The sequence below is a fragment of the Drosophila innubila genome (genome assembly GCF_004354385.1).
Source record: "Drosophila innubila isolate TH190305 chromosome 2R unlocalized genomic scaffold, UK_Dinn_1.0 1_C_2R, whole genome shotgun sequence".
In the NCBI taxonomy this organism is placed as follows: Eukaryota; Metazoa; Arthropoda; class Insecta; order Diptera; family Drosophilidae; genus Drosophila; species Drosophila innubila.
The window spans coordinates 3,784,289-3,803,653 of NW_022995374.1; the positions used below are offsets into that span (position 1 = coordinate 3,784,289).

Below are 19,365 nucleotides of genomic sequence, written 5' to 3' on the forward strand. Positions count from 1 at the left end.
TTTTCGTTGTTTAATTTTGTTGTTTTTAGCCAGGGCTTAGAGCATAAAGTTGGGTATGCTGAGCGAGTCTTTTAAGGGAAAAATTCCATTTAGTTACTTTAATGATCGCAGTACGTATATTTTTTTTAATAGTCAAAAAATAAAAGTTGAGTGTGGCTTAATAAATATTAATTTTGCATGTACATACGTATACTTGATTTATAAAAAAAAAACAATCAAAAAAATGCATAAAGTATGATTTATTATTAACTTTATTAATAATCTTCGCCTGATCACATTGCGTATACGCAATTCATATAAAAATATTAATTTTGCATGTACATACGTATACTTGATTTATAAAAAATAAATAATGTATTAAGTATAATTTATTTTTAAAATGATTAATACTCTAACTCTCATCACATTGCGTATACGCAATAAAGCTGCTTTCTCAAGCATATTAGTTAAACTGTAGATTAAACTGTGGTATATAAAAATATTAATTGAGCATGTCCATACGTATACTTGATTTATAAAATAAAAATAAAAAATATTCATAGTGTAATATTTATTTTTAAATTGATAAATATTCTCCCTCTGATCACGTTGCGTATACTCAATTTAGCTGCATTCTCAAACAAAATTTATTAAAGTGTAGATTGTATATATTTATCAAATGCTTTGGGTATATTTAAGTCAACTACTCTGTAGTTTTTACTCCTCGACTAGTTTTACTCTATCGTTTTTTTAGAGTTTGCAGCAGCTGCTTTTGGCATTGTTGACATTTTCATTGGTTGAGCGTCAAACGGCACTTAGGGGAAAAATCTACGCGCAAATCCCATTTATATTTAATTTTTCATTTTGAAACGTTTGCCGTCATACTTTGTGCACTTGATCCTCGTAAAGACAGGACGTGACATTACATGCCAAGACTGACAATGACAATGACAAAGACAGAGGAGACAAACGACAGACGACAGACAACACTGACGATGGAGACGAAGATGACGATGGACAGGGAAAGGGAGACGAAGACGAAGATGGCGACGATGGATAAAAAAGTGCACGGGCATCGGATGTGCACAATAAATTTGATTCAATTGCTCTTGAGTTGTTGGTATTGGTTGAGCCTTTTCAAACTACAGAGAGAGAGAGAGAGAGAGAGAGAGAGTGCGAGAGTGAGAGAAAGAGAGACAACTTCCTGTCCCTTTCCACTGTTTACCCCATTCTTTTGTCTGGCGTCTGCATGACAGTCTGTGACTGGCCGCTGTGTCTGTCAGCTGTGTCACAACTGTCTGGTTGTCGCTCTGACGTTGTGTCGCCAACTGATTGTGCATGACCAGCATTCGATAAAGCAGCTGAAGCTGAAGCGCTATTGCAATAACAATGACAATGAGATTTTTTTAGCTACTCCTGTTTCTGCTCCTGCTCCTGTTCCACTTCTTCTTCTTCTTGGCCTTTGACAGGCCGGAAGTGAGCAGCACAAAGAGCATTAGATCCGCGTTTACTGTGCACAAATATATTTAGACTGACGCCAGTTGAGTTGCAGTTTCCACCATCTTCATTAGGGTGCATCGATTTATATGGGCCAAAAAAAAATTAAAAAAAGGGAAACCCAATTTCGTCATATCAATCAATTTTCTGTCAATTCTAAGATTGTTTCCCAAAGAGAGCATAGTTCTTAACTCAATTCCCAGTCCCCGCTTTTTGAGTTAAAAAATGTATTTTTTTGGAAATTGTTATCATGCTATTAATATTATATTTTTTTTTTCTATTATTAGCATATCTTTATTGGTTTTAGTGCGATCCTGAAAAAATTTGCATCAAAACCCTTGTCAGGACCAGGAATTCCAAATAATATAGTATTTTTAAAAGACTTAAAACATAATTTTGAACTTAAAACACCAAAGTATTCAACTTAAAAAGCAGGGACTAGAAATTAATTTTAGAGCTATAATTTCTTGGTGAAAACATCTTAGAACTAACCGAAAATTTTGAATTTCGGTTGCCATTTTTTTTTTTTTTTCGAAAATTTGATGCACCCTAATCTCCATGGTTAATAATAATCCAGGCTGTAAGCCTGAAAGTTAAAGACAACTTAAAGATTTGGTTCAAGCCTTGATAAGACTTCAAAAAAAATTAAATTTTTTATTTATAAATGCAGTTTGGTTTATTTTGCTTTCCCTTTCTCTCTCTCTCTCTCTCTCTCTCTCTCTCTCTCTCTCTTTCTCTCTTCCTCTCTCTGTGGCCAGAACCAACACCAGCTCAGCTTAACTGACAGTTTATGGCTGAGTTTAAGCCGTTTAACTGCGTGCTGCCACATGCAAAAAACCCAAAAGTGCAACAACAATAGCAGCACATGAACATGGCCATAAGCTGTTGGCCAAAAAGTTATGCAGTTGTCTGTGTATTTTTTTTTTCTGTGTGTGTATTTGTATGTATTTGTGGCAGTGTGTGGGAGAAATACGTGGCATAAATCCATGATATATTGTCATTTGCTTAACCATGCAGCCAGTTGGAAGAAGAAGAGCTGCCTCAACTTGGCTCAGTTCTTGGCCCAAAGGACAAAAACTCCCAAATACACTTTGGCTCCTGTGCACTCATCTAAAAAGGAAATGAAAGTATATGTAAATATGTCTGCACATTTGTTCATCTTCTTTGCTGTTAGCCATATGTTACATAACATAAATTTGCATATGTATGTGTGTGTGTATGTGTAGGTGTGGGTGCAAACAGACAATGGCATTGCACACAACTGATAAACAATAATGTCAATTTCATGTAAGCAAATACATACATACATACAGATGTAAAACAAACACTTTGTCCCAGCATTACAAAACGGAAAAGAACAACAAATTCAACAGATTCACAGATGTATGTATGTATGCATATCTGTGTGCATATATTTGTATAAACTTCACATTCAAATGTGTACACTGAGCGAAATGCTGGACTAAGCAAATGGATATTATTAATATTAAATCATAAACTATATCTTACTTTTTTTCATTCAAATTTTTTTTATTTTATTCCAATTTAGTCTACATTTAAGCTCTATTTCTAAATTTCGGACAGTGTATTTCACACGTTTATATATATATATATATATATATATATATATATATATACACAGCTAATCAACTTTTTTCACAATCTTACCTTTTTCTGAATTGATTTTCTCTCAGTGTATTCCACACGCACTTGGTATCAGTGTATTCACTTGATTTGGTAAAAATTGTATGCAATTAATTCCCTGTAGATTGTAAGAACATCTGCTACCTCTGCAATATACATACAAATATAGCCTGTAATGTCGTTAGCTACAATATACAAAAATTACAGAAGTATTAAATTAGTTTCTATTATGGTATACAAAAATTAAAACTGACAGAATAGAAGATCCCCTGGATTTTAATTAATAATTTATCACCATTAATTCTTTAATGGATATCTCTTAGTTGAGTTTTTTCAATTGCTGTCTAGGAATGTTGTTATTTATTTAGTTGTTTTGTTGCGCTCGACATCAATAGATTCGCTTTAAATTATATAATGGATAATACATGTATTTTAGGAAGCAATAAAATAATACAATGATTAATAATGCTTATTCGATTTGAATTTAAGAAAAAAAGCACATGGAATAAAACAAAACGCACTTAGTAAAATTGCCATTTTATTCATTTTATTGATATTTGCAGAAGCTTTTCAGTTTTTATTATTTAAATTAAAATTTTTGTATTGCAAGCGAGCCATTTTTATCGCAATGTAAACGCTGAGTGTTTTTTAAGTGTTGAATTTTGGTTTACCCAATTGAATTCAATATTTTTTCGATCATTTACAATGAATTTGTTTAAGTTTTTATTTGCAATGTTTGCATTTCATTTGCATTTCTATTGACAACTGTCAACTGCAGCTAGATTTATTCGAATAAATCTCAGTTAAACAAATATAACAAATGCGAATAGTCGCATTTGTTGGGCAGATTGATACCCTGTAGCCAATCTATATTTATAGCGTCATCATTTGCCATTTTACGTACTTTTATTTAAATCTTTTGTACAATTTTGTATAATTGCTCTCACATTTCTTCTTAAAGGCTTTTAATTTTACATAAATTGCTGTAGGTAAAATTAACTTAGAGCTAAATTAGATTTATCCAATAACCGCAAACCATTAAAAGAAGCCACAAAGAGTCACAACAATATGCTGCTGTTTTATTTGATATCATTTTATTGCTGTTCTTAAAAAATTTACTTTGTTTAAGGATTATGACTAGTAGATACCACGCAAGCAACACACTAAAATAAAGTTGATTTACTTATAATATTTAAAATTAAGAAAGCTACAAAATTTTAGAACCGCATGGTTTAAAATACCAACCAAATTATAGAGTAAATAATTATAGTAGAAAAATCAATAAATTATAATTATAATTTCCCGTATTATTGTTGAAATGAATATAAAACTTGTACTCTCTCCTTTTTGCCATATGGTTCAGGTATATAACCACGACAACAATTTGAAAAAGTCTGCGTATTATGATCTGTTGTGTGGATATTCAGGCGCATAAAAAACGCTTCACTGTGTTGGACATTTATATGTTAGATTTTTATGGCTATTTTGTTTGGGCTAAAACAATAAGAGCACCAAGTTCTCTTTGCATTTATCGCTGTTTTATTTTTTAACACACGCAGTACATTTGTTCAAACAAAGGACGCTGCACAAACGAGGGACAAGAGACGAGGACGCAACTCATAAAAAGGACAAACCATTTTCATTTCGTGCTGTCTTTGACGCTTATTGTATGCGAATTACATGCTCAGAATGGCATATACAATGCATAATCTAATAATATTTTATGGCCAATGGGCCTGTAATGGCCAGCAGAGCCAAGAGCCGTTAGCCGACACTTGAATGTGCGTTGAACTCACAGGACGATCAATAAATAAGTATGGCAAATGGAAATCTCAGCTCGTATGAGTTTTTTATTTTCTTTACTTTTACTCTCGTCGCGTCATCAATTTGCTTGACTTTAGCATAATCTTCTATCGCTTTCCTTGACCCGAACTTCCTTCATGGACATTAATGCCGCAATTAACAATCTTTATTGTTGCGCATACGCCACGTATGCCGTTTGCCACTGTTTTATTTATTGCTTTCAATGCATCGTTTATTTTTCTTTTTTCTTTCTATTGTTAGCATTTTCATTAGTTGGGAACACAGTAAAAACTTTTAATACTCCATAGTATAGGGGCAGGGGGGGGAGGGGGGCGGAAACCAAGTGAGCTGTAAATAATGAGTGTGTAACTATAGCAGTAGACACTGTATTATAGGGGAATTGAGGTACATATTACTACGACTACTGCATTTAAGTGTCTTACATTTTTTTTATTGTCGCACATTGCGAACAAGCTAAATGAGACGACGACAATGTTCTTCTTGGCCAACACACACACACACACACACAAATATATACACACTCACACTCGCATAACAAATGATAATTCAGTCAATCAGTTGATACATTTTGGATTTGGAATAGTATTCTAAATATAGCAGTCGAACAAGTCGTGGCGAATGTAGAGACAAAAGCTTTATAAAAATATTTGTGAAATGAATAAATGCCAAAAGGCTGAAGAGTAAAAATAAATATAAGCGCTTTGGCAAATTGAGAACGCGCAAAATTCTCGTACAACAAATAAAAATATGCAACAAACAAACAAATAATGTACACTGAAAAAAAGACCAACTTCTAAATTCAATAGCATTCAACTTAAATATTTTTTTATTAAAATAAGAACATTTTAAGAGCATTTTACTTATTTTAAGAATATTAATCTAAAATATTAAAGTTTGTAATTCAAGAATAAAAATCTTAAATTGTTCGGAAACTACAAATACATTTATAAAATTACCAAGACAATATAACAAATATATATATATAAATACAAATTAATATAAAAAGAAAATTATAAACTTAAAAATCATTTTCAATATTTTTTTTTTTTTCATTTTAATTTCAAGAACATTTATTCTGAAAAATAAGAACTTGGTCTTATTTTAAATGTTCTTAAAACGAAGACGTGTTTTTTCTTAATTTAAGAATTTTAGACCAAAATTCTTAGTTTTGAGACCAAAATTTGATTTTCAAACATTTTTTTTAGCAGTGTATATAGAACAACAACAAGAAATATATAAACAATTCGGCGGGAGTCCAATTATCAGTCCATCACTTGGGCACCTGTCCACGGGGCGTGTGTCGCTTTGAGTGTGTGTGTGTGGGTGTGAGTGGGTGTCTGTGTCTATTCCCAGTTGACATTAAATAGCGCAAGACAAATGACAAAGATGAGCATCAGATGACGTGATGACTATGACGAAGCACACGGGCGGACACGGAGAAAGGTCAACATTGATTGAAGTGCGCTTATTAAAGCAAAACATAATTATATTTAAGCTGATGTTCAAAACTCGTGATGACACAGCTCAGAAGCTGGGAATTTTCTACATTTCTAGTTTGACATTATCTAAAAATACACACAAAATTTATGTTGTCGAGGTCTGTGCGTGTGTGTGTGTGTGTATGTTGAGGTCTGCCAACAGTTTTTAGCCATTTAGTTTTGATTGGCTATCACAAGGGGGCACGTTCTAAAATGCTCTCTGCATTTGTATTTGAATTTACATTTGTGTTGAAATGAATCATTTTACATTTACATATTGCGAAAGGCAATAAATTATGCCACACATTTTACACACACACACACACGCACACACACACACACGCATGTGCGCATATTTATAGATGTATGTATTTGTTTGGCCAACAACGCATTACAATTTGTCTTCATTTTTATTGCATACTTTCAGGCAAACATGAATATTGGCATTGCACACAAATGGGATAAATTATCGCCCCGCGAGTTTTTGCAGCTGCAGGAATTGGCCTCATGTAAGTGCAACACAAACACACACACACACATAATATATATGTATATATAAGTATAAATATTGTAAATATATTAAGCATTATTTGCCCTGTAATGTTGCAATGAGTTCAAATTGATTTGACTTTTTATTTGCCAGCAATTTGCTGCGTTTGAATATATAGTTGATTTATTGAATTTAAATTGAAAGTAATATGCAACTCGGCAACTTGCAACTTGCAACGTGCAAACTGCAACTCTTGCAACAATAATCAAATTCAAAGCATACGCAAAACTGTATAATGATGTTGATGATGATGACGTTTAAAAATGCCTGTGTTGCAAGTTGAAATGCGTGCTGCTTTTAAGATACGAGTACTTTAGTCTGTCTATTCAGTAAACCAGGTGAGGCAGTGGGCTAAAAGCTCAACTCTGGCCAAATCAGCATTTAGCCTTCGGCTTTCAACTGAACCGGATATTGCACTGGCTAGAGATTGCTTTCAGGTATAACTTTCTTATAGCCAAGTCCACTTGTTTGCATGGGACTTTTAAGTGTCTCCACCCCCAACCCCAACCCCATCTCGGCTCAACTATGTAACTTCTTGTGTGTCAAAGTAATGCTCTGCTGTCTGCTGAGTGTGATTAGAAAATTGTGTGCACTCTCTTCTGCTCTGTCTGCAATAACAATCGAGACTGTCAAGCACAGCAGATACTTATATGTGACGCCTTTCTGGGTGTGGCACTTTCATATTAGAGTGCTCTTCAAGTGCTTTCGACTGCAGAGTGTCAACTGCAACTGAAGTATGGTATTCAAGTACAAACATTCACAACACTCGAATACATTGCGGTTGCAGCTGCCCACTGTACATTCATTGAGTTAATAAAACTCTCTCTTTTCTCCAACTGCAACTGCAACAACTACTGCTGTAATATGAAACATTTCCCTGACAGCTCAGTTGCCATAATATGTGAATGCTAAACATTTATTTGTGGCTTGTCACTATCCACCCACGCACTGAAAACAACTTTATTTCCATTAGTTAATTATAGTTGTAGCTTTGCATACCCCTTTTTTACCTACTTGCCCCACCTGCCCCACCTGCTCCACTCGCTTCAGCTGTCATTTTTCCCACAGTGGAGTCAATTCTTTTTGCATACCCTACAGTCAACACAAGGTATAAAGTATTTCATGCAATGTATGTAGCAGGCATTTATTTTGATTTTTCAAGATAACCATTAATTAAAGAAATTTTAATGTCATACAATATTTCACAAATTATATTATATATTAACTATAGATCTGACAATATTCTCAAATGTTGTTTTATACTAATTTTTATATAAGGAATTGATTAAACGTGATAAAATTATATTTAAAATTTTCAATTTTCAAAATGTCAAAGGGGGGACCCTTAGCATAAAAATCGAATCTTGGTCGAAAATAATTAAATTTTCTAAATGGATAAAATTTAATTACAGAATGAATTAAGAGGGCAAAATATGATTAAAATGACATTTCGCTTGAAAATCGGTTCAGTATTGATCAAGTTATGACGGTTTAAAGTTGGTTCGACTTTCAATCTAGCAACTTTACTAGTCAAAATTTTTGTACAATTTGGCATAATTTTTTAAGAACAAAATGATATGTTTCAGAAACAAATTTAAAATGTTGTTTAATACATATTATAGTATTAATAGTTTATTAAAATAAAGAAGCTAAAATCTGAAATTAAAAAAAGTACAACTAATTTCTGATACAGAATGAAACAATATTTTATCAGTCGAAGAAATTTATATTTTCATGTAAATTAGAAAAACTATGTATATTTATTTATTATTAAAATTATCATCATTTTTTTTTATTTTTGTTATTTATTTTCCCTATATTAGATTCAACTCGTAAGCTGCAGGATGTGCTTCAGGAGTTTTGTGCGCCCAGCTCATCGGCCACGCCCAAAGGCATACCAGATGGGGTAAGTGAACAACAAATTACATTTATATTTAATGGAAATATATATATATGGTATGCACTCGTATATTCTGGCAAATTTAATGTGCCAACAAGCTTCAATTTTCCAATTAATTCAAATAGAATAGTGCGAAGATTGCAGAGTCAAGAGTGGAGAGTTGAGAGGCAAGAAGCGAGACCCGCTTCAAGTTAGTTGGATAGAAGACAAGTCAAGGTTGCCACTGCGATTACAACGATTAAGGTTACAGATACACATACATATATATATATATATTTATACTATAAGTAAACCTGAGACAGGACATTTGCCTGTACACTTAAAGTGAGCTTAGGGCTTTATTGTAAGCTGCTGAAAGGCGAGTCAAAGCCAACAAGGATGCGGGTAAAACTTCTCTCCGTGTGTCTTTCTATTTGTGTGTGTGTGTGTGTTTGTGTTGCTCCTGTGTCTATGGCAGCCATGCATTATGTATTTTGTCTGGCTAAAAGAGTGAAAGATTGAAAGTAAATCTTCTTATACATACAATAAATCACAGACATTTTTCAAGTTTACGCCTGAATGCCAAATTGAAATTGAGGCAGGAAATAAAAGCAACTTTTTGCAGGTTGCCAACTGAATGGACGGACATGCGGGTGGACAGACAGGTTGATAGTATGTTAAATTGAAAACACACACACAACATTATCAATTTGTGTCAAATAGAAAGGGATAGAGAGAGGAAGAGGAAGTGGGAAAGAGGAAACAAAAGTAAGAGAGCTTCAGATTACCTGGCAACCATAATTTAAGCACACTCAAGTTTTCTTTTTGGCCATCAACAAAGATGCCAAAGCACAGGCAGCAGCAAATTAATAACTAAGGGAACACCAAGTAGATACATTTATTCAGTTACACACACACATACTCACACTCACACAGTTTTTGCTGTTGATTCTATTTAAGTCAAGCATAATTTCAAGTATCTGAAACATGTAAGAAGAAATTCTTGCGGTTTGTAGAAGCTTTAATAATTAATGCATAGTAGTAATATGCAGTCGAATTTCATTCATTAAGAATACACTAATACACACACTAACACACATGCACACTTTCAACGTACAATGCAATCAAAGTGAGCAAATATGCAGAACACTCAGCACAGTGGGCATGATCCATGTTTAAGTTGAAGTGCAAGCGTTGGGTTTTGCAATTTGTTGTCAAATCTACTCAGCCATGCTCATTTAACCTCAATACGAATGCAAACAGACACACAGCGAGCCAAAGAGAGAGAGAGAGAGAGAGGGAGAGAGATGAATAAAGAGGAATAGCAAGAGAGAGTGTGTTTGTACGCACAGTTGTTGCTTTTGGTCTTGGTCTGTGTATCTTTTGTCAGTGTAACGAAATGGAAAAAAGTATAATTAAGTTTGCTATGTTCCTCTACACTTGAACACACACAGACACACACACACACACAGTTACACTCTCACACATAGAGTCAGCAATTTGATGGGAAGTGTAGATTTTTTATGCTTTTACTCGATACACTTTGATATTGCACACATTCGACACTGCGAACACGGCAATATTTCGTTGCTACTTAGTTTTTTTTTCTTTTATAGAATAAATACCCCACTTTCCACTTTCCCCCCAATAAATTTGTTTTGTATTTGCTGCAAGGTTCGAAGCGCTGAAAGTAATTGCTGTAAATATTTTAGCAAATGAAAGGGAACCAAAGTACCATGTTATTTCTAAGCTGTTTCAACGGCAACAAGCTACCAGTTCACCGTACGTGCCATTGCCAGATGGCTTAAATCAGACTTGAATCACACTTTATTCTCTCTCTCTCTCTCTTTATACTCCTCAATTAAATTGTACTATGTAGAGTATATACGCTTTTCAAGCTCACTTTATTTCAAATAAATGATGCAGATGGCCCTACAAATATGACAGCATTTTCAGTGTATTTTGAAGTTAACATTATACTGTGCGTTAGTTTATTTATATATATATTCAATTAAAACTTGAAGCAGTAGATTCAAAAATTATTAAAAGTTCAATTCTAAATTTTAAATACTATAAGATTTAATTCAAATAAATATTTAAAAAGTTTATTTATATATTTATTCAATATCAACTTAAAGCAGTCGGTTCAAAAATTTTATAAAAGTTCAATTCAATGTTGAAAATATAAAATTTAATTAAAATATATATTTAAAATGTTAATTAACATATATATTCAATAACAACTTGAATCAGTCGATCCAAAAATTAATGAAAGTTCAATTCAAAATTTAAAATATAAAATTTAATTAAAATAAATATTTAAAAAGTTTATTTATATATCTATTCAAAAACAACTTGATGCACTCGATCCAAAAATTATTAAAAGTTCAACTCAAAATTTAAAATATAAAATTTAATTAAGATAAATATTGAAAAAGTTTATTTATACAATTTTTCAATAACAACTTGAAGCAGTCGAAAAAAAAATTATTAAAAGTTCAATTCAAAATTTAGAATATAAAATTTAATTAAAATGAATTTTTAAAAACTTTATTTATATATTTATTCAATAACAACTTGAAGCAGTCAATCCAAAAATTATAAAAAGTTCAATTTAAAATTTAAATATAAAATTTAATTAAAATTAATATTTAAAAAGTCTGGGAGTATATAAAAAAATTGTTTTCTATTCCAACATGGATTGCAAGATTACAAATTAAGATTGATGTTAATTGCTATGGGCTAAAAACTGCATGAGTTAAAAGCAGTTGTGATAAAGTTAGTTGTACATGTAGATGAAAAACAGAAAAATCAATCAAGCCAAATAACACAAAGGATTTGATTTATCCAGGATATCTCAGAATGTCATGCCCAACTGCAGTTTGCTTACATTTTTTATGAAAAGCTGCTTACATGTCGCAAAACGCTTAAGGTGCTGTTTTAGTTTCATCTTCAGCTCTAGCTTTAGCTTCAGCTTCAGCCTCAGTTTCAGATACAGCTTCAGCTTGAACGCTTCAATTAAGTTAATTAAAAGGCAACTGCTTTTGGCTGCTGAGGAATTTTTGAAGTGACTTGTTGTCAAGCTTGAAGCGATTGGCTTTGCCATTGAATTATGTTTTGTCGTCAGAATCTGAAGCTGAAACTGAAACTGACGCTGACGAAATGTTGTAAATTTATTCAGCAACGAGTCTACTTGTATTGAGTTTTCGTCATGTTTTCTTAATGAATATCGAAGCGTATTTCCAGTTTCTCGGGAGCTGTTTGTTAAATTGTCGCAAGCGAAGAGCAAAATTAACAAAGTTACTCGTATGGTGAACATTTTCTGCAACATGTTAATCCCTTGCCTAAAATGTAATTTCTGTTTGCCAAGCTGCTGCTTAACTCAAGTGCAAGACACTACAGTGGCTCAACGCTTGCAGCTAATCCCGAATTGTACCCATTTGATTGTTGTTGCAGCAGCTGCATTAGTTTCATACTCGTAAATCTGTCTGGTTTTGAGAAATGAAAATGCATTTTCCGCTGACAATGGAAATTTATTTGGGGTTTGCATGCTTTGCGAAATTTGTTTGCAGTCATCACATGTGATTTGTGCTGCGTGTTACGCGGCGTATACATAATTTACGCGCTGCCCTGAAAAGTATGCTATAGTCGTGCATAATGAATGCAAAGCGGAGATTATGCTCATGGTTGGCTTGCTGGCAACGGGTGGGATGGGGAGGGGGAGGTGTGTGTGTGTGTGCGTGTGCGTGTGCAGTGTGTGATAAACTGGTCAAATGGCCCAAAAGCGCGACACGCTCGTGCGATTATCAACGCCCGCATGTACGTGTGTGTGTATGGCTGTGTGTGTGTGACTGTAATGAATATCACGCATACGCAGTGTGCGACCGCCCTTCAATATGCTTGAATATTTATTCATTAAACCACGCGCTCACGCATAACGGAACGACAACTCGACTGACACCAAAACTAGAGACTCCAAACGGATTTTTATAGGCTATTGAGAGCAGGCTAAAGAGTCTGCCACAGCTGCCTCAACAGCCTCAACAGCCACAACTGCTGCTGTTGCTTTCACACGCGTATCTCGTTGCTGGCTAAATAAATTTTGTTAACGCAATTCGCGTGCCATTATTATAGTGCGTGTGTGTGCGTGTGTGTGTGTGTGTGCTATACACATTGTGTGCCTTTACTATTGCCGTTGTAAGCATGTCGTTGCTATTTGCGCTTCGTTTGGCCCTTTTGCCCCATTTCTACGCACTTTAAGTCATTCGGTTTGACTCTGCTTTTGTTTTAGTCGTAATATAAATTTCCATTTGCCTGTATTCAGTTTCATTATAGCCCATGCCCAACACCAAAGTGCCAGTCTCAGATCCCAGTCCCATTCTATCCCATCCAGCAAGGGCAAGTCGAGAGCTAAGTAAACTCCAACCTTGGCATATTCTTAATGTTGTGGGGCTGTCATATATTTTGTTTTATGCTCGAAATTTAAAACGCCACAGCAGCCGAGCAGCTTGGGATGCACTAGATTGTAAAGCTCATTATAACGATGATAATAATGATAATGTTGCCTTGCTTTCTATAAAGCGTTTTGTGGCAAATACTCTGTTCAAACGAACTGAAAGCGAGCATATTACTTTTAATTTAAATGGTTCGTTTATTATAATGCTTATAGATTTATAATTTGTTTATTTATTTACTTATACACGACTAAAAGCAGTCTGCAAGAAAAATTATAATTTTGTCAATAAGACTTGAGATTATATTGAGCACTAACAAATTAAACTTAATATTTAAGATAAATTATGAACTGAAACGAAGAAAAAAAAATACTCCTGTGGTAATCTATACATAAAACTGTTTGTCCTGACTGACTGACTGACTGACTGACTGACTGACTGACTGACTGACTGACTGACTGACCTGACTGACTGACTGACTGACTGACTGACTGACCGACCTGACCACCTGACCGACTGACGACACTGACTGACTGACTGACTGACTGACTGACCACTGACTGACTGACTGACTGACTGACCTGACTGACTGACTGACTGACTGACTGACTGACACTGACTGACTGACTGACTGACTGACTGACACCGACCTGACCTGACTGACTGACTGACCGACTGACTGACTGACTGACCGACTGACCGACTGACCGACTGACCTGACTGACTGATTGACTGACCGACTGACTGACTGAATGACTGACTGACTGACTGACTGACTGACTGACTGACTGACTGACTGACTGACTGACTGACTGACTGACTGACTGAGTGACTAACTGATCTTCGTGCAGCCCAAACGGTAAGACCGAGAAGGATGAAATTTTGCCACCATATAGCTGAGAAAATTTTATGTATATATATATTTTAATTCAAATTAATATCAATACTTTTTTTATTTTATAACCCCTATTACGAGTGTTCAACTATTGTTAAATATTTATAATAAATTTGAATTGATTCAATATCAATATTTAATATAGATATTTTTTCAAAATATTCTTCAGTCATTTGACACCTAAGAAGTATGTTGAATCAAATGCTTAGCTATTTTACAGGGTATTTTCTAGTCGTCTGTCGCATTAATTTGATTTGTCCGTTTCATTCGCTCGTTTTCCAATTAACGGTTTTACCCAGGCGTCCTGCACGCGTTTTGTCGTAATGTTGGTTGCACAATGTCCCGCCCTTGATTAACTGGCGAACATGAAAGTAACCAGTAGAAAAAGAGCGAGTAACGAGTAGCAAGTGTGAGTATCGAGTAACTGGTAACTGGTAACTGGTAACTGATAAATGGTAACTGGAAAATGAAAACTGAGTAACTGGTTATTGTAAGAGGCTTACAGACACATTTATGCTTATACAACAAGGCAGACACTTGAATGTGGTTGCCACAGTGGCAGCTAAGATTTTTCTGCTTGTGTGTGTATGTGTGTGAGGCAAGTACGTCTATCAATGTCATTCCGTTGTTGTATTGACAATACTTAGGCTACACGTGCTGTTGACATGTAATTCACCCAGAGGTTGCCAGTGTCACTCTTCAAGGCCTATTGCAGAGACCATTGTGACCAGTCTGCCATTCAGGCTGGCATTCAACCTGCTAAAAATAAAAGAAATCATTTTGTGGATCCTCAAAGGACATTTACAGTCACGTACATGGCAAGGCAACCGAAATCACTGAGAATTATATAACCATTTTCAGCATGAAGTACGAGTATAAAGTAATTATAAATTCTAGAAGCATAGACGAAGCCAATATTAAAGTAAACCAGCATAAAACTTCTTTATACTAACATATTTTCTACAAAGTCAACTTTAAAGACCAACTTACAATGAAACTTCTTTTTGAACCCTGTGCTTTAAAAGCTCAAAAGGTCTTTTAAGCTAGTCAAAATGGAAATAGCACCCACAGCTTTTTTTATTATTTTAATGATTTCATCCCATTCTATGAATATCAGTTAAATATAACGGTGTGTTTGGCTCTTCTTGACCTAATAGCGACTTAATATTAAATTTTCAGTTATGTTCAAGGTCGGACCAACTTAAAACTTTAATAACTTTGTCAAAACTGCGCCGTTTTTCAAGCGGAATGTCATTTTGACCATTATTTGGACTCTTAATTAATTCTACTTTTAAATTTTTATCATTTAGAAAATTTGATATTTTTTCGATTCTAAGCCATCTATCATCCAATTTTCCATACCTACCCCTTGACATTTTTTTAAAAACTTTGATCTCTCATAACTTCATCAAAAATTAACCGATTTTCAAGCGGAATGTCATTTTGATCATGATTTGGTATCTGTATTCATTCTGCATTTAAATTTTGATTATCTAGAAAATTTAATATTTTTTCGATTCTAAGCCATCTATCATCCAATTTTCCATACCTACCCCTTGACATTTTTTCAAAAACTTTGATCTCTCATAACTTCATCAAAAATTAACCGATTTTCAAGCGGAATGTCATTTTGATCATGATTTGGCCTTTAAATTGATTCTGCATTTAAATTTGTATCATCTAGAAAATTTGATATTTTTTCGATTCTAAGCCATCTATCATCCAATTTTCCATACCTACCCCTTGACATTTTTTCAAAAACTTTGATCTCTCATAACTTCATCAAAAATTAACCGATTTTCAAGCGGAATGTCATTTTGATCATGATTTGGCCTTTAAATTGATTCTGCATTTAAATTTGTATCATCTAGAAAATTTGATATTTTTTCGATTCTAAGCCATCTATCATCCAATTTTCCATACCTACCCCTTGACATTTTTTCAAAAACTTTGATCTCTCATAACTTCATCAAAAATTAACCGATTTTCAAACGGAATGTCATCTTGATCATGGTTTGGCCTTGAAAGTTATTCTGCTTTCAAATATAATTAATTTCATTAAAAAAAATATTTTTTACCCTTTCTATGCTTGGAATTTATTGCATAGGTTTGGCCTCTAAATTCATACTCATTCAAATTTAATTAAATTCGGTAAAAAAAAAAAATATAGATAATTGTTTCAGTTTGATTTGTTGGATACAGTAAATGTCTTTTCCAATTTAATTACGGGAACTACTCACTTATTTACTTGTTTCACTTTGCAATGATGCTAGTATTAAAGTTTAATTTGAAGGCAACCGAAAATTAAACGTCTTTTACTATTATTTTTGCAGGACATTGATTTCGATGGCTTTCGCCGGTTTTTGGATGCATTTCTGGACTGCGAGACGCCACTGGATCTGGCCAAACATTTGTTCGTGTCGTTCCTTAAGCCAAATGTCACCCAGGCACAGCTGCACGGAAAGGCGCTCAATCAAATGGCGGCCATTAGCAGCACAGCCGCCTGTGCGCCAGTCACGTCCCATACGAAGGGTAAGCCTCGAATGCAGATATCATATCCATATCCATATCCATATTCATTTCCAACATGGACATGTTGATGTTGATTGAGATGGAGATGGAGATGGGAGGCAGAGAGAGAGTCAGTTTAATAATTGCATCACATTTCTCATTGGTTCTGGGCATCTGGTTGTAATTAGGCTCCATACCAAACATCAACAGCATTGCCGAACTGATGCCACAATGCAGCATGGTGGGAGATGTTCAGGCCCAGGCACGGAGCAGCTTTGTGGACAAAATCCATGGGATTACGGATAAGTTACAGCACACACTGGCGCTGGGTGGACATTTGACGCATGATCCCAGCAAGACCGGTAAGTGTATGTGTATCTTTCAATTCCCACTTGCACTATATACATTCATTTCGCAAACCATTTTCTCATACAATTTTGACAATTTCAAAATTATAAAATTGGCCACATTGTGGAAAAATTGTTTGCTTTTTCCCAGGGACCGTAACTGTTATAAGTTATAAAATAAAATTGCAATCCAACAATTATTTCCAAACTTTAATTTAAAAGTTGCGAAATAACACTTGTTCTTTATTTTTATTTAAAATGTGAAAAATAAATTATATATAAATTTTTATTTAAAAATTAATTTTTGTTGAAAAAACCAAAAATTTGTGCGATATCAGCCAAAAATTTCTACACTCGATTTATATAATAAAAATTATTTTTAATTCAAATTTATATTTAATTTGTATTTTATATGTTACAACAGTACAGAATAAGAATTAAATATAATTTTTATTATATAAATCGAATGTAGAAATTTTTTGCTGATATCGCTAGTTACGACAAAAATTGAAATTTTGGTGTATTCCATGTTATCCTAACATGTATCTTACACATTGATTTGTTAAGTTAAAAATTTTATTCATAACTCTTATCAACGGTCTCTGCCTTTTTCCATTTATTTTTTTAAGGTTATTTAAATATTTTTTTATTTATATATTTTTTATCCCAAACCTTGCAGCAAATGCAACAATTTTTATATGCTGTATAAACATGTGTACATATTTTTCTTTTTTTTTTTAAGAATTTATAAGCGCAGTGAAACTTGTATTTTTTTTCTTAAAGAAACTTTAACCAAAAAAAAGAAAAATAAGAGAAAGAATCTTATTTTGACAGAGCAGTTACTTAACTAACTCCATATAAATTTTAAATGTTAATTTCAAATTGTTTTTATCTCTAAATTTTGTTTTGAATGCTTTAAATTGATCTTTTTTCGACTGCTGTCAGATGCAATTAAAAATGAAATTGCTTTGCAGAACAGCTGTTTATTTGTCTGTCTTCTTCTGCTTCACAGGCTGCGTGCACCCGATGTTAACGGTTACGCCCAGTCCAATGGCCAGTGGGCCGAGCATGTTTCAGGCCAACAATGCCGCCCGACGCTCCGTCGACTCAAGTCCGTCGCACTCGCAGACAAACCACTCGCAAATGTCGCGCAATTCCTCGAAGAAGAGCAACAATTCCGTTAATTGCAAAATTGATAGTGAGTATTAATTAGATGCAAGTCCATGATGGATAAAGGAAGGGAAATGGGAGGAGCTGCAATAATTGAGAAATGAGAAAATTACAATGTACGCTGACTTCATCATATAAGTTACAGTTCGACTTTCAGTTCAGTTTGTGTTTCAATTAAGCGTCTATTGTATGAAACATACATAGCCAAGTCAACTGCAATTAGCCAACTTGGCGTACAATGTGGGCGAGTGTGTGGGCGTGGCAATCCGCAAGAAATACTTGCACTGATAAAAAAAGTGTTTGAAAATCAAGATTTTGGTCTCAAAACTAAAAGTTATGGTGTAAAAAATGCATCGGGAACATAAAATTCTTAAATTAATAAAACACATCTTGGTTTTAAGAACATTTCAAATAGGACCAGGTTCTTATTTAAGAATAAATGTTTTTGAAATTATGAAATAAAAATATTAAAAATAATTTTTAAATTTATAATATTTTTTTTTGTTTTTTTTTCTTAATTTTGATATACATAAATTTTTTTTTCATGGTAATTTTATAAATGTTATTTTAAATTGAAACTGTTTTCTCTCTCTCTCATATGAAATTATACTTATTCATACTTTCTGAACAATTTAAGATTTTTATTCTTGCTTTAAGAACTTTGATTATTCAGATGAATATTCTTAAAATAAGTAATATGGTCTTGAAATGTTCTTATTGTAAGCACAAAATATTTAAGAACACTGTTCTTGATTTGGGAATTTTTTTTTTTTCAGTGTATATATATTCGGTTATGGGGTATGCAAATTGTGTAAGGCATCTTGAGAGTTTGAATTGCAGCTGCAACAGAAGCATTTGCAACTGTCAACGTTGCGGCTGTCACTCGTAAACTGATTACTTTGGCGACAGACAGTCAGACAGACAGACAGACAGAGAGACAGTTAGGCAGACAGCTTTACAGCCAATTCAGATGCAAAATTGCATAGCATTTGCACATAATAAATGAGGAGACAACGACAAAGAGGAAGAGCAAGAGCAAGAGAAAGATAAAAGACCGGGTCAACATATACTCAAATAAATTCCTCATACCAGATCCAAAGCCCGTGTAGAATTACTAACTAACACTCTACCGATGCG

General features: G+C 33.8%; 1 protein-coding gene across 1 annotated transcript in view; it reads left to right on the plus strand.

Annotated features, from left to right (window-relative positions):
* The window catches only part of LOC117785016 (diacylglycerol kinase 1), a 54,735-nt gene that overhangs the window by 12,387 nt on the left and 22,983 nt on the right, over window positions 1-19,365 (plus strand). Inside the window, exons 3-7 of the mRNA XM_034622888.1 lie at window positions 6,850-6,931; window positions 8,796-8,878; window positions 16,534-16,732; window positions 16,900-17,073; window positions 18,071-18,256. Coding sequence (XP_034478779.1) covers window positions 6,856-6,931; window positions 8,796-8,878; window positions 16,534-16,732; window positions 16,900-17,073; window positions 18,071-18,256 — 718 coding nt within the window. The 5' untranslated portion in view covers window positions 6,850-6,855. The remainder of the gene's footprint in view (window positions 1-6,849; window positions 6,932-8,795; window positions 8,879-16,533; window positions 16,733-16,899; window positions 17,074-18,070; window positions 18,257-19,365) is intronic.